At 46.0% G+C, this 16,330-nt stretch overlaps 1 protein-coding gene across 1 annotated transcript in view; it reads left to right on the forward strand.

The window, feature by feature from the left end:
• Nucleotides 1-16,330, forward strand: part of ube2f (ubiquitin-conjugating enzyme E2F (putative)) — a 43,455-nt gene that overhangs the window by 313 nt on the left and 26,812 nt on the right. The window contains exons 2-4 of the mRNA XM_048978259.1: nt 3,853-3,989; nt 8,376-8,405; nt 9,816-9,881. Of these exons, the coding sequence (XP_048834216.1) occupies nt 3,872-3,989; nt 8,376-8,405; nt 9,816-9,881 (214 nt within the window). The 5' untranslated portion in view covers nt 3,853-3,871. The remainder of the gene's footprint in view (nt 1-3,852; nt 3,990-8,375; nt 8,406-9,815; nt 9,882-16,330) is intronic.

Below are 16,330 nucleotides of genomic sequence, written 5' to 3' on the forward strand. Positions count from 1 at the left end.
CGCCAATGACATGCCTGTATACCCCTGGCGTTTTCACTACACACTGTATTGCACATTTGTAATTGCTTGTTTATCAGCGTAATAGCGGCATTGGGTTTACCTTTAACCAGTTTAGTATTAGTACTTGCGAGTTACCGACACAGCAAACGACGCCGGGCTCCGTAGCTAACTGCTAGCTAATATTAGCAACACGCAGGGCCGACGCGACCCCGTAGACTGAACGGCTAATATTACCTACACTGCAGGTTTTCGTGGATTTAAATTTTGTACGATAACGGCATGTAAAATGGAGAAGAAAAAGTACTACGTTTTTGTACAGTACGTGCTGTTCCCTGTGGGGAGACACACACCCACACATACACATATAAGGTCACAACAAGGGGTAACCAGTTGTACAGCTAAACGTTCCGAAATATTGGTCCATATATCCGTGGGTGGTGTAAGTTCATGACGAAGCGCAGTCTTTCCTACCCGACGGACTGGGGCTTGTAAACAGACACTTCACGTCCGGGTTTGGGGCGTGCGCTGGGTTTACTGAGTGAGATAGAGGACGTGGTTTTAATACATCAGTTAATGTAGAAATGGGAGTGATTGTGTATCGGTGACAGGTTGGGTGGCCTGGCGTTCTCGGTAATTTCTGTTCGGTCAGTCAGTGCATTTTACTGCTGGGGGTTCAGGGACTTGCTCTCGATAGGGTTGAGGTTCCTCATTTGTCTTTCAGATCCAGATGAGAATGAAAATAATTTTTAGTTCTAGTGAATTAGGCGTTTTGTTTTTGACAAAGGTGCTTTCGGTAATGATTAGGCAATTCTGTTGATGAATAAGTTGGTATGGTTCCCACGTAAGCGCTGAAAATTAATGATAGTGACTGAATGCCAACTCAAGTTGAAGTTTCTCCTTATCAACCATCAGGAGCTACGTGGTAGCATTTAAAAAACCTGTTGCATTTTATTTTAAAAATGACCACGAAATTTCAGCCAAGGACATTAATTAAAAACCATTCAGACAGTACTTATAGTCTAGTCTAGTCTGGCGTATAGCAGTATGAAACTCTGAGCTTTATAGGTTTAGCTCATCATTCTGCTTTGACCTTGCCGTAAATAGATATTTGTCATGGTGTATAGAGTTTGCAGGGCAGAAATGTATTTGGAAATTAAGGCTTACACAACTGGGAAACTGCTGTGCAAAACGGGTCAGATTGTTGGTTTATTTTTGAACAGGTTGACATGGTTGGCTGTTTCAAGAAGCAGCAATGAGTCATACTTTCTGTTGTGTTGAGTCTTTAGTCACGTTTATATTGGCTAGTGTCATAAACCTCGGAAAGCCCAGGAGTGATTGTGCGTGTTTTCAGTTTTAATGCAAAATAACATGTTTAATATGTCAGAATCTTTAAAATGTCATTTAATTTTGATAGATTAAGAGGATATTGCAGCCTAAACAGCTTGTATAGTTTAATGTGTAGACTGATTCTTTGGTGACCAGTATGACTTCTCAGGGGGTTGTTTTACCAAAACATGGTGAAATCTTCATCATATTTTTTTTTGTAAGTCATAGTCCTTATCTGATATGGTTTATTGTCCATATTCCTACCATTTATCCTGGTTAGGGTTTAATGAATCCTGTCTTAGGCAGTACTGCCCACAAGACAGCGGTATATGTTGGCAAGACGCCAGTCCATCACAGGACACACACATACACAACCAAACACTATGGGCACTATTTAGCTTCACTACATGTCACTGTGGGCGGGAACCCTGTAGCGTGGGGGAGAACATGAAAGTGCAGCACAGATAGGGTTGGGATTTGAACCCCCACCCCAGGTGTGTGAAGCAGCGCTGAGGTCCGCTGAGCTGCACCCAAATTTATTTCCTCTTTAAAGTAATAATTGTGACACACCAGGCTTGAAGACTTTTACAGGATTTCCAGGTAGAATTTGTCACGCATCTATGCTAAACGTCAGCTGTGTCCAGAACCAAGCATTTATGAGAATGAGAGGGAGTAGATGCCCAGCCAGTGGGAGCCCAGGAGGGAACTGGTGGGAATGGGTTAAATCAGTCAGGGACTGAGAGGACATGCTAATGCAACACATTGTGGATTTTACAGTCTCGCTTCTTCAGTCAGTGCTTAGTTTTTTGTTGACTAAATTTAGCTTTTAATTGTTAAACTTATTGTGCATGCAGTACCAAGCTGTGTCAATATCCCTGCATTTGTGCACAGCTGGGTGTGCTTGCTCACCTAAAAAACAACTGGTTTCCATGTGTGCACGTGTCAGAGAAATGGTTGCACGTAACAAAGGGCATCTCACTAAACCCGGAATCTTGAGAAAAGTTTTATTTTTTGCGCGTTACAAGGTTTTCAAAGGACAGATTGCATCTTTTTCTTTTCTGGAAGTGGGTCCACAGTTTCACAGTGACGTCTTCGTGCAGGTGAATGTCTGAGAGTGAGTCATCCAGAAAAGAACATGTGAAATGAACCTGTAATTCAAGTACTTTATTCAATTGTGAAGAAGTATGCGTCACCGAATTTTAAAAACATTAACAGGTACTTTTGGAATGATTTTATTTATTTCTTTTAAAAGTAGTTATGGTGGAATTGCAGGCTGAACTATCTTGTTTTGCACTGTACGGCATGTGTGTGTCTTGTTTATTATGTTGCATATATAAGTTATAAAGCTATAACAAATGAAGACCTTTACGTGAGCCTCTACCAATGCCTGTCATGTGAAAACTGGCAATGTGCTGGACTGGTCTGTGAATTGAACCTATCACATACCTCCAGATTTGTTGTCTGGGAGTGACTGAAGACCTCCTTCACTTCTCAGGGATAAATCATTTGCTGAAAGCTTAAATGAAAATTTGCCTCCCTTTCCCTGCCGACTTTCTGAACAGCCATCATTTGCCTTTATTTAGAAGCAGGTGTGTGAATTCTTTGGCAGGTTCCTATTGCCGCCCTGGGCCTCCCTTGTTTTCCTGCTTGTGTTTCAGCCGCCCGAACTAGGGCATGTTTGTGTCAGGTGACACCTCACGTGCAGGTGGAGGGCAGGAACATCTGGTCGAGCAGTGACGGTCTCCCTCTGTCCTCCACACCTTGTTTCTCTCTGCCTTTTCGCTGGTAGATGCTGGCAAGCTGTTTAAATGCAAACAGATTTCAGTTGAATTTCTGGTGTTTAAGGACAATTAGTTTGAAGCCAGGGACAGCGTTCGCTGCTGTCCGGCAAGCACTTACGGCAATGAGAGACTGAAAAGTGGGGTTGTTTTGAATCTCTGCAGAACCGTTTCGAGCTGTCAAGCTCGTTAATGAATTTAGACAACAGCTGGGTCCTTTGCGAGTGGAAATGCAACAAAAAGGTGCTTCAGGCCACCATTAACACACTGATGAACTCATCACTTTATTTACTCTGTCTTTATAGGAAAGCTGAAATTCACTTATTTAGATTTCTGCTTTCATGGCTTACTGTAATCTATGCTAACGGAATTTTTGCAGGCCCTACCATTTTGCTATAAGCCAAGTAAAGGCCTTGAGACGTGGAAAGAGGATGTGTTGTGTGGGTTTGAAGCGGAATTTACTGCCTGCTCCACCCAACAAGGAAAGGAGACCCACTGGCCTTGCGGCAGTTGGCCAGTCGCTTCACATGAGGAATCACATGACACTGGACTTAAAGTAACACTTGTGGATCTTTGTGTGTTGAGTGAAACACGCTGGAGGGAATGTATCTCTCAGTAGATGGCTACTTCAGTGAACTCTTGTTCACTGAAGTAGCCATCTACAGACCTTCTTCATTCTGCAAACACACTTGCCGTCATTGCAGAGTCTGAAGGAACCTGCGATTATTCTCTTCCCCCCCTGTCACAGGTGAGCGTGTGGGGAAGCCATGTTGACGCTGTCGCGCAAACTGAAGCGGGATGACGGCGTGAAATCGGGTCGGACTTCCGGCGGGCCCCCCGACACCTCTCACAGGGTGTCCATCCGGGACCGGCTGCTCATCAAAGGTCAGTTCTTACGATGGCGCCATCATTGCATCATGTGATGTTCGTACGGTACCCTACTGCTGCGTTTGCTGTACCCAGGGAAGTGAAAGACCATACTTGAGTTGGAGCAGATAAATACTGGTAACTGCCATCCTTAATGTATTCGAAACACTAGGAGGGGGAATTGGTAAATGCAACAGGCAACATATATCTGATAACATGATAACTTTGGTGTAATGTATTCTCTAACATGCATATTCTTTACCAGCATTCCCAATGGTATTTAGGAATCTGTAAGCATGTAATTTTGTGGTTGGGTCTCTGGGGTTGGATATCTTTAACTTAAGTGATAAATCTTTTGTGAATAGAAAATGTTTTTAAACGCTGCCGAAAGAGCTGTCAGCTATTGCGCACATGATCTTGTATGTGTTTAGATTTGCTTGTTACTAAAACTCCTCATGTTAGTGTGGCAAGACTAAATAGTTAATAACAAACTTGGCAAGAGTGTGGCTAGTAATGAGCTACAGAGAATTCAATGTATGTCACAAGACGTCCTCCCAGTTATCAGGTGGGACATGTTTGCTTGGATCTCAAGAGTAGCTGTGGTGTCCGATAGGTTGTTATTTTTAATGGTCTTCCTCCTGTACTCCTAATAACGAGGCACATGTCGTGCTGCATGATATAAGCTGTTGGAAACGGGCAGAGTTTTATGCAAGAAACGTGAATAATTCTTGTCTAGAAGCTGTGTTTTCTTACCCCACCCTGTATTCCACCTGCAATTGTTATTCAGTTTGTGTACACTCTTTGCAAAGCGGTAATCCGTCTGTTAGGGAACTGACAGTATTCTCAGAGTCCAGGGTGGAGTTAGGCATCCTTTCTGCTGCGTATTGAGAAACAGCAGATGCTTCAGAGGTGTTGAATATGAATGTAAAATAAGGAGGAGATAACAGGAAGCACGAGACACTTTCTGGTTCCTCTGGGGTTAGATGCTGCATGCTCAGACCTGTCCTGGAGCCTCTTGGGAGTTCTGGAGTCAGCCTTTCAGCTCAGAGCAGGGGCTACCTCTTCTGCCTTTAATGAGGAAGGCTGCGCTTACGCACTACGAAGGTGCTGTGTTCGCGTTTCCACAAAGGTGCTCAAGTTGCAATGTTTCTGCTGCCTTTTTGTTGCATGGCTTATAGCTGGTAGGGAGGATTTTTTAATATTTCTGTTGTTAATGTCCACAGGGATGTGATTGTGCTTTGTGACAAATGGGTCTCATGGCATGTGGTCATTACGCGTCAATAGAATTAGACCACGTGCTTGACTGATTCATCAAGCTTTCAGCCAGCTCTGTTAGGTGAAGGGGGCTGAAGCCAGCCACGGGGGAATTGCGTGCCGTCCCTTAGGAATTCTTTTTGGACTCCTGGACATTTGTGGCGGTGTGCCCTGTTGTCAGTAAACCTCATCGTCAGCATCAGATGGGGGTGTGGCTAAAGGTGCGATTGTGCTGCAGTGGGTGGGATAACAGAGGCAGCATCTCAGAGGTGCAGGGGGACTTGTGTCGTGCTGCGAGTTCACGGAATCGATGTGGACATCGGGGTGTCTGTCATCCCATTCCCTGCACCTCCAGCCTCTCCCATGCGCTCTTATCATCTGATCATGGCTGTAACTCAGAGACGCTCCCCTCATTTATATCAAAGGCTGTTAGATGCCTCTGAGCCGGATTTCAACATGAAAAGAGGGCGTCTTGTGTTTGACGCTGCCCTGGGGTCCCCCTCTTCCATCACTCAGGACATCCTGCTTTGTATCAAGGATTGTATTGTCCTTTGCCACTCATGTTCTTCTAAGTTGAGATTAAAAGTTAAACTTTTGTGGCTTTTTTTTTTTGTTTTCTTCGTGCAGTTGAAGGTTCTCTAATTTAGACGAATTAGACACAGCTCTGCGGTCGGCTCTTGGCAGGTTTATCCCCGGGTCACATCCATGTACTTCACTTTGTTCAGGTAGTCCAAAAACATGCCTTTAGGCTAATTCTTGCCTCTGCATTGCAGATCGCTTGTGATTGTACGTGTGATTGTGCCGCTTATGTGTCCGCTTTGTGCCCTGTATCAGGCAGCACCAAAACCCTGCGAGGCTGGCCAGGGTAAGAGGTTTGAAGATGGCGATTGGTAATTGACTGCCTTATTCTATATTAATAGGTACTTTGAGCTGATGTGTGATGTACAGGAGTATAGAAGAGACTGTAAACAAATCTGTGTGTCGGCCTCTCTTTGTGTGTGTGTGTGTGTGTGTGTGTGTGTGTGTGTGTGTGTGTGTGTGTGTGTGTGTGTGTGTGTGTGTGTGTGTGTGTGTGTGTGTGTGTGTGTGTGTGCGCGCGTGCATTCAGCTGGGGACCTGAGTGCCCGAGGCTGCAGCTTGGCCTCCCAGCTCTGGCTCTGCCTGGGCCTCTCCTCCTGTTACCGCCCCCTTCACTTGGACAGATCTCGAGCCGCCTTAACGCTAAGGCTTTCAGCGGCGCCCCCACGTACCAGCGCTCTGTCTATCTGTCACAATCTGCGTTGCGCTGAGTTTAACCTCTCGCCTTCTCTATGGAGGGATTTCTGCAGCGTAATTTCCTCATCAAATGTTGTCGCGCCCATGACCTGGAATACTTCCCCAAAAAAACAACAAAGAAGGGCTCTAATTGTAAGTTGGGCAAGTTGCTCCAGGGCCCTGAAATTAATTAACGGCAGTGGCAGCCTGTCGCTGAGAAGTTCATCTCGTTTCCACAGTCTGCACGGAGCTGACACAGCCAGTGACTCGTCTCGCTGGCCTATGTGTGTCAGACTCTGGCTGGCTCCCCATCGCACTGCTCCCTGTTTTTACATTTTTTTTTTATTCTTGCTGCTGCGCTCCTCTTGCCTGAAAGAACCACTTCCACTCTCATCTCCTCATCTCCACGTGTTAATTTGCCCATTTATCACTTAGGGAAGACAAGAAAATTAAGCATCCATCGGGTCGCTTCCCACTGATTGCCACAAGCCAGCGGCTTGCAATCTTAATGATCAAGACTGAATAATTATTTCTCATTATTAGTATTCATGTGCTGCTCTTTTATTACTAATAATTAAGTAGTTTGGCATGTGCATTGGTTAATCTTTTGCTTTGATTCTGAAATTTTTTGGATTTTATGAATATTTGTTTCATTAAAAAACAATTTTTAATTATTATTATTGATTTACTATGACGACTGTCCCAGTTGATTCTGCGGTTCGTCTGACAGGCACCTTTCTGTCCTTGGAGCTAGAGATCTGCTCGGGAGACACTGGTCACATGGAGGTCCTCAGATCTGGGTTCATGCCTCTCAGCTGAATCCATGTTTTGTTACTGTTCTGTCTGGTTAGCCTCCCCTTTTATGAGGCAGGAGGATAGAACTGCAGTGCTGGATAAGATGGCACTCAGCTGGCATGGTTTGGGCATCTTATAAGGAGGCCACCTGGACGTATCCCAAAGAGCTTTTCTGGGCACATCCGACTGGGCGGAGGCCCCAGGGAAGACCCAGCACACGCCGACGGTATTATATCACCCGGCTGCCTTGGGAATGTGTAGGGATCCTCCCAGAAGGAACTGCAGAAGGTCTGTGTTCTCAGTAACGGAGGACTGTGACATGCAACCCGTGTCCTTCTCCAGGAGCAGCAGTGTGAAGATGATGTAGATGATGATGGTGATGATTTGGTTAGTATAACTGTAGACCATTGTGACAGGATGTGGTCGCTGTCTAGTAGGAGGTGTCACAGTGCCGAATGTGTCGCATGATTTACTGACAAGTGAAAACGGCCCTCTGACTGAATAAGCACGCTTTGAAAATGCATCCTGCTTTCCAAATGCACGCCATGAACCGATAGTCCTGGTTTGAGGCAGATTCTGTGGACTGGCGTCGGTGCTGACATCACCTCGTTAATGGGGAACCTTTGTACTGCTGCGCACACGTCACGGTGTGTCAGAATGACAGTCACTCAGTGTGGGCTCGAGCAACAGTCCATGTGTGCTAATGTGCACTGGGGGTTTGTGGGTGGGGTGTGACCGGCACCGCAAAACGGCCTGGGGTGAACTGACCCGCACGAATCTGGGCTTGGTCACCTTGGCCGGACTGGGCGAATCTTACAAAAAATGCAGACTCCGATGCGACTGTAGCAATGGTGTCGGCTGGGGCTGGGAGGGAGCTGTGGATTTTGGACTGCAATGCGCAGAGCCTGCGGGAGGCAGCCAGAACGCAAAAGCCCCCCAACTGTGAGTGGGATGCCAAGCATAGGACTTTACTACTGTAGCCCCGTTTGGGATTGTGAGAAGCTGTCAGTGAGCCGCAGGCAGCGCTGCTGAACTCAGCTGGATAAAACCTGTATTATTAAGCTGCTTTATTTATTTTAATATATATATATTTTTTTGCAGAAGTTGCAGAACTTGAAGCTAACCTTCCCAGTAAGTATTTTCCCATTTCCTTCATTTCACATAACCACTAAACTATAGGACTCTGTTTTACTAGCCTTTTACTGTTGTGTGTGTCTCAAATCCCCAACTCAAAGTGCGACCTCTGACCCCCCATCCCAATACCCTAATAGCAGCGGTTCTCAACTTTTTTTGCACCGCTACCCAGTTTTTACCATGCCAGCTCAGTCGCGACCCTGTATCAAGTTTATGTTTAAATTAACTCGGTGATCGCTGCACTCTGCAATTTTCGCCATTCAATGCCTATCGCACAAATCTGTCTGGGATTGTTTTAATGTTCACTGGTTATGCACTAAGCAGTCGCAGACCCATGACCCGTTCATATAGGTTAATTCTAGGATTGGGGCCGGGAAATCTGATCGTGGATCAGCGTAGGAGCTTGCTGGTTTTGAAATGCTTGCCTTTCCAGTTCTGATTTGGCACCCCTTCCGAACTTGTCACGACCCACGAGTTCTACCACTACCCTAAAGTTGGCGGTTCACACCAGGGAAATTGATGGAATCGGCGTCATTTTGGCAAAACGATATCGTATGATGCTCAGTCAGTGCGATGATCGTGGTTTCAGTGCCCCACCTGTGCAGGGTTCCTGATCTGAACTTTTCGGTTTCTTCTGATCCCACCCATTATCCTCCATTGGCCGACATAAATGTGATGCCGGGGGATTGGTCAAGGGGACTTATTATGCAGCTACCACATACTTTGCACCGTATCGCATGCGTCTTTAAGTAATGTAAATTGAAGTATATTCATGTATTTCTCTTAATAGTAAGTGTCATATCTGTGTAATGTTTGCTGTACAAAGCTTGTGTGTCGTTAGTGTGTAACCATGCTGTGTAAATTGTAGGCTTCGCTATCTGTTCCACTGTTGGTATCAAACCAAAAGTGGCTGTTAAAGTAACTTCAGTTTTAAATGAGCTGTTACCTTCATCAAAACAACTCTTGCACTCACTGCAATACGTTTCTTTTACGCTGTATGAGGGACTGCTGCGTCAAACACACTCTGTGCCCACTAGGGTCGTGGTGTGGCATGGAATGTACAAAGTGGTAGCATTGTTTTAACGGTGCCACAGATTGTTTTCACCGATGTGTCCGGATGTCATTCGAAGTACACGAACACCTGAACCCTCAACAGTGGGCTGTCATCACTTGTACCATACATGTCTCGCCACCAGGGGGAGTCTAACTCAGCCTTTCCATTCGCGAGGCTTGAGCCGCTTCAGCGCCACTGATGGGGAGGGGGGGTGAGGTGGAGTGTAGCATCTCGGAGGTTCTGCGGTTTAAATGGTCATCTAAATGTCTATCTCTGTCTATGTTATGATATCCTTGCTATTAGACTGATGATACTGCGCTGTCACTCTCTCCTCTGACCTGTCACTCCCCTAGGTACCTGTAAAGTCGCCTTCCCAGATGTGAACAAGCTACACCACTTCCAGCTGGACATCTCCCCAGGTAAGGCGGGCCGGCCCGGTCCTGACCGGCTGAGGGTTGCTGGCCTTTCTGGCTCTGCCAGTCTCTATGCGGCACTGTCCACACAGAGCCAGGCTTGGGGGCACTGCAGCCACGATCTTAGCCGTTATACTCATTTTATGATGGTATGTTGGATGTCGCACACAAATTACTGAGAATGGGAATGAACTAACTGTCACGTGCAAGTTTGATGGAAGCCGAGGTGCTTCCCAGATGGTGTTTTTGCTGTTTAATGTTACAAGGGATTGTACTGAAAATGATAACCCTTAAAAAGCAGGGATCCCCATTGCCTAAACTCTGGGCGACACTACCCTCACAGACAGGAGCCCAGACTTCCATGTCCTCTAGAGGTGCACCGATCCGATATTCAGTATGGAATCCACCCCAATCCATACCTATTGGACGGATCAGGTATTGGCCGTATATGACTGGTAATCGTCCGATACTTACTTATTTAGTTTTCGGAAGTTTGAAGAAGCTCCTATTTCTTGTTAAATTTATTTGTCAATCAGTCGCACAACAGCTCTTTCCCACTTTAGATGTGTGTTTTGTGGCATCCAAGCTGAACGCTAATGCTGCCACTTAGTTTTTGTTTGCCACTCAGTGGGTGTGAATGCAGTGACTTCTGCCTGCAGTGACGTCATGCGCATACCATTCACAGTAGGGGTAGCGTAAGAACGTCAGATAAGAGGGTGACGATCTAGAAGTATTTTAGTAGCACGACAATTTGCAATCTTTGCAAAAGCAGTTTTGAGAGGTGCAAGTAGCATGTAGCAGAAAATCCCTCTAAACAAAGTGCACGCAATTGTGCAAGACAATGCGAGTAATACGAAAAATGCAATGGATGATTTGGGAGTCACGAGCTTGGGCTGTTTCGTGTGTGCACTGCAGCTTGTGATACACGAGGGGCTGCTATCGCCACAAAGTCTAAGTGACACTGTTGCCAGTGGGAGAAAAATCACGGGGCATTTTAAGCATTCCCCGCTTGCATATCCTCGCTTGGAAGATATTCAAATTGAACAATTTGCCGCTAAAATGCTTAAAACAGGATGTTAAAAAAGGTGGAACAGTACGTTATGCATGTTTCTAGTAGCCAAATTAAAGTTTTTTTTGGCATACATTTTTTTCCATCTGTATTTACTAGTTTAAAAATGAATATATAAAGTATGAATATTTCTATATTCTGTATTTTTTATTTCATTAAAATATTAAAGTATTAGAATATTAAAGGGTGGCATGGTGGTGCAGTGGTTAGCACTGTTGCCTCACACCTCTGGGACCCAGGTTCAAATCTCCGCCTGGGTCACATGTGTGTGGAGTTTGCATGTTCTCCCCATGTCATCGTGGGGTTTTCTCCGGGTACTCCGGTTTCCCCCCACAATCCAAAAACATGCTGAGGCTAATTGGAGTTACTAAATTGCCCATAGGTGTGCATGTGTGAGTGCATGGTGTGTGAGTGTACCCTGTGATGGGCTGGCCCCCCATCCTGGGTTGTTCCCTGCCTCGTGCCCATTGCCTCCGGGATAGGCTCCGGACCCCCCGCGACCCAGTAGGATAAGCGGTTTGGAAAATGGATGGATGGATAGAATATTAAAGTAAAAAGAGGTCCTGTATCGGAATCTGTATCGGGATTGGATCGGAACTGAAGAAATGGGGATCAGCCCATCCCTAGTGCCCTCGCATGTTTCTGTATCCAGCCCCTTATTCCTCCAACTACAGAGGTGTGTCTGTTGATTTAAAGTGACCTGCAGATCGGCCATCATTGTTTTAAGCAAACTGCAGTTTGGCCTTTTGGAAGTGACAAGGGCCAGACGGGTGAGCAGGGGTGAGCTTTGGGGCCAGGAAGCCTGAGCAGTAAGCACAGGAAATGTACGTGCCTTTGTAAAGTGAATATGTGTACAATTCAAAGATTTTTAGCGGGCATCTAATTGACGTGTGTATGAGAGGCGACTCCCCACCTTCCTGGTGTGGGCCACGGTTCGCCAAGTCACATGGCTAGCCTGTTCCCAAGGAGACACAGTCACCTGCTGGACCTGTCAGAAGGAGCACATGGTCGTCTCCTCACAGATGGTCACGAGCTTGTGTTTGTGAATTGAAGTGAATGCCTCGCTTTAATAACTGCTCTGGTGCAGGCCTGAGTGCGTGAAGGCCGGACTGATGAATGAGTCAGCAGAGCGGCCCAGGAAACAGCCAGACTAATGAATAAATGTTTGCATCCTCTGTACTGAAACATCTCCCCACGTCAGTCTCCCATTATAAATATATTGTCACTCACCTGATTTATTTTTCTGTTTCGTCCTGCAAAATAGTTCTTTATTTTAAGTCTTTTTCTTTGTTGGCCGTGCGATGCTGTGTGAGATTTAGCACCTCTGACGTTTGGGGTGGATGGAGCCCTAGCAAGGATCACGCAGGGAGCCGGATGTTAGGAGGACATGGGGGGTAACGAGCCCCACTTGGCGCCCCTCGTCAGGGGCCGGGGTCGGCTGATGGCCGGCTTGAATTTCGTGATGGAAAGAAGAGCGGCTGAAGAGTGAAAAGGTGTGATGGTGCTGGACGTCTCAAGGTCGAAATCTGATCTGGAGGTCACGCGTTTGAAAACATTCGCATGTCACGGCACAAGTTAGCTTCGCCTACAGAACTTTTAGCTCTGTCCTTTCACAGAATTTTCTGTAAAATAAGCAGGCAGAGCCTCCTTGACTCAGTATGTATTTGTGTGTCTGCACGTGTGTGTGTGTGTGTGTGTGTGTGTGTATGTATGTGTGTGTAAATATATATGGCTACCCTGTTCCCAAGGAGACACAGTCACCAAGTATGAATTTGTGGCATCCAAGCTGAACGCTAATGCTGCCACTTAGTTTTTGTTTGCCACTCAGTGGGTGTGAATGCAGTGACTTCTGCCTGCTGTGACGTCATGCACATACCATTCACAGTAGGGGGCTGTGTGTGTGTGTGTGTGTGTGTGCACACACGCACGCACGCACGCACATACATACATATATACACACACACACACACACACACACAGAGAGAGAGAGACATTGTCTCCATGGTAGGAAGGTACTGATAAGTATAGGACGCATTTCTGCCCCAGTAAGTGTGTACCTCTTGTCTTGTACACCTGTCCTGATTGTTGTGTGTCTGTTTTCATCTAAGAGCAGTGGATGTCATCACCATCTGTGCAGAGCCGTCGGAATATCTTAACGATGTACGGAAACTGCCCAGGAAATACCTTGAGCCAAGGGCGTCTGAATTACTTTGGGGTGTCCAGTGTCTCGTCTCATCATGCTTGTATGTCCCTTATATGTATGTGGCCTGTTCAGTCTGGATCTGGGCCGTGATGCGTCTCACTGCACATTGTACTGTCTCTAATTGTGTGCATGACAAATAAAAGTTTGAACTTGAACTTGGGTGAGCAGGGTGAAAGTGCAGATTATTTCCGGCATAGATTCCATCACCGCTGGCTGCAGAAGCATTTTACTGACAGGTGTGGACTCGGATAGAATTATTGCATGTGCTAAAAAGAATAAATAAGGTAGCGATCTAAGAAGACACCAATCCTGCAGTGATTCATGTGCCGCTTATGTGAAACGCTTGGCTGGGCGGCCCAGTAGGCAGTGCTGCTGCCTCACATCCCCACAGCTGGGGGTTTGAATCCAGATGCGATGCACTGAGGCTAATTGGCACCTCTGAATCGCCCGTAGTGTGTTTATATGGCCCAAGATGAGGGCGAATGCTGTCCAAGGTGCCCCCCTGCTGAGTGTCCCCACCCCCCCCTGTCCAAAATAAGCAGTGGAATGATGGATGGATTCTTTGTATGTCAACGGATTGTGAAAGTGGCATAAATGTGCCAGGTATGGAAGTGATACTGTCATATTTTGGGGTTTTTACTTGAGGACAGGCAGTACCGATTTAAAGTGAAATATTCAGCAGAATTCCCTTCTCTTTACTGCATAATATCAGGCTGCTCCTGTTAATCAGGATTTTTAGAGGAAAATGTGCGTGTGTGTTTTTTTTTTTTTTTTATTAAATGAAGCATGCCTGTTTTCCGATAGAGGAGGATGAGTGCTGTGGAGGATGCCGGAGACTTGATGTCTGGGAAGAGTGAGGCGTCCGTCAGTGGAAGCCGCGGGGGCGTTCCACTGGGCTGCGCTGTTATTAACAAGGCAGCTCCCCCAACCTGCTGCGGCAGCGGCTGGCCAGCCCTACAACCCTGCCGCCCCAGTGTTTCCCCACCACTTTTGTTTTGTGTTTGAACATGAGTGTGCAAACGAGGCCGTTCGCCCCATCGAGCTCGCTTGGGGAGAACTTGGCTAATAACTTAAAGTTCAAGTCAAAATTTTATCTAGCTTAGATTTAAAGGAACCCGAGGTTTTATCTTGCGCTACATTCACAGGAAAACTATTCCATACTCTAACTACTCAATAAGAACATTACTGGTTTGTTTATCGTTTTTATTTATTTGCGTCTGTCCAGGATGACCGGTCTGTAAGATGTATGGTTTAACTGGCTGCATATTACTGGCCCCAGTGATACTTGATCCACCTATAGGTTACTATCCCCTGTCTTTACCCTACCCCATCCCCCTGCCCCCACCACTAACCCTCCCTTCACGCTTCCCATCAGGCGGCCTGATCTGTGCTCAGCGTGCGGCCGGTGTGTCAAATGAAATATTGCCGTAATCGCTGACCCCCGGCATGGGCGTAAACAGCATCCCACCTACTTCTAGTGTAAAGCTACTTGGTTAGAGAACCTATTAAATCTGCCGTTGACCTTATCACCGGCAATAAGGCTTGGTAACCCCCCTATGCTCTGCGTACACACAGGCGTGCTCCTCCAGTCTTGATATTGCCAGTTTTATTTCAACAATGGACAAGGAGGAAATTGCCCAGATTTCTTCAGCCAGTGAGTTGTGGTACGCTCCGCGATGGGCATGACGAAAGGATGGACATGCGTCTGGTAATGGTGTCGGAGACGGGGGGGTGTCGTCTATTATTACCTTCTACATGGAATCAGTGTTTAAAACAAGTAAGATGCAGTTTTGGCTGATGGTCCCTTGAGGACCAACCTGAAGCTCTCCTGGTGTGTCACTCACCTTTGGGTTGCCCCAGTGAAACACTGTTGCACCTCATGACGACATTTATAAACACGCAGCAGGAGACAGGCTTCTTCCGGCAGTTTGAGAAAGGCGTAGAGGTCTGGGTATATCGTGTCGAGAGACTTCCGGTCTCTGTACTCAACGTTCAAAAGCATCGCTGATGGTTTAATGTATTACTGTTACAGCCATTAGCTTTAATAGGTGTGCTGTTAGAGTTCACTGTCATCTGGTGTTGAGATGTGACATTATGGTTAATGTGGCCGCGGTCTGTGTGAATTTTTGGAGCCTGGGTGTCGCAGGATGGTCGGGGGGGGGGGTGATTGCAAGGATGAAGCTGTAAGCGGGATCATTCCCGTCCTGTTTAGCGAAACATTTGGATTTGCTTTGGACAAGTACTTCAGCACTCTTTTTGCTTGAAGTGCTGTGTGAAATGCCTCAATGTCATGTTTGTTTAAAAAATATATAAACAAAAGAATCAGATGATATAAAACTCAGGCCAGCGGATCACATAATGTTTATGGACTTAATGAAAAGCTTGTCTGCTTAAGCTTCTGGACAGACTGCCTGTTGTCCCATTAATCTGCAGTAAAATGTTATAATAGGACATTAGTCATTGCCAGCTTAAAGACTTTGTTTTACCCTGGAAACTCTCACCCCACTCATGGTGCCACGGGCCCTAACTGATCTATGTTGTTAATCGTCACCCAGGATCTGGTCACTCCCATAAACTGGCAGACCCTGTGGAAATGTCTCGTAATTCATCCAGGTGCTTTTGTGCTTGACTTTGGTGTTCTACAGGTTTGTTTTGCTGTACAGCCGGAATTCCCCATCCTTTTTTTCCCATTGGGCAGAAATCCTTGCTGTGCTGTATTCTGTTCGCCTTTTTTGTTCCAGCTTTTAGATTGAAACGTTGTGCAAAGTTGTGTTTTTGTTTGTTTATATATATATATTTTTTTTAGGAATGTGTGCCCAGTTTTGGCAAAACTCTATTTTTTTTTAGATGTTATGTGTTTATGTTTAAAATAATTTTTTTTGCTCTTGTGCTCAGTGGCGATAAGCTAATCTGCTTTCCGTTTCGTTACCTGTCATCTTGTTTTGGGAGAGACTGCAGACTGAAGCATCGCCTTTTCTAACAGATGTGTGTGCACATCAAGGCGATGAGAGTCGTTTGAATCAGCTGCATGTCTGTTTACCAATCTGTACAGACTCAGATTAGGAAAGATGCTTTTCTCCTTCTGTACAGCAAATAATTAAGCCAGTTTAAGACCCCCCGACATCAGCTGCTGAGCAGGTATACACGGGGGCTTGTTTTAGCCCAAAGAAATGTGTGAGGTAT

The sequence above is a fragment of the Brienomyrus brachyistius genome, chromosome 16, assembly GCF_023856365.1.
Source record: "Brienomyrus brachyistius isolate T26 chromosome 16, BBRACH_0.4, whole genome shotgun sequence".
In the NCBI taxonomy this organism is placed as follows: Eukaryota; Metazoa; Chordata; class Actinopteri; order Osteoglossiformes; family Mormyridae; genus Brienomyrus; species Brienomyrus brachyistius.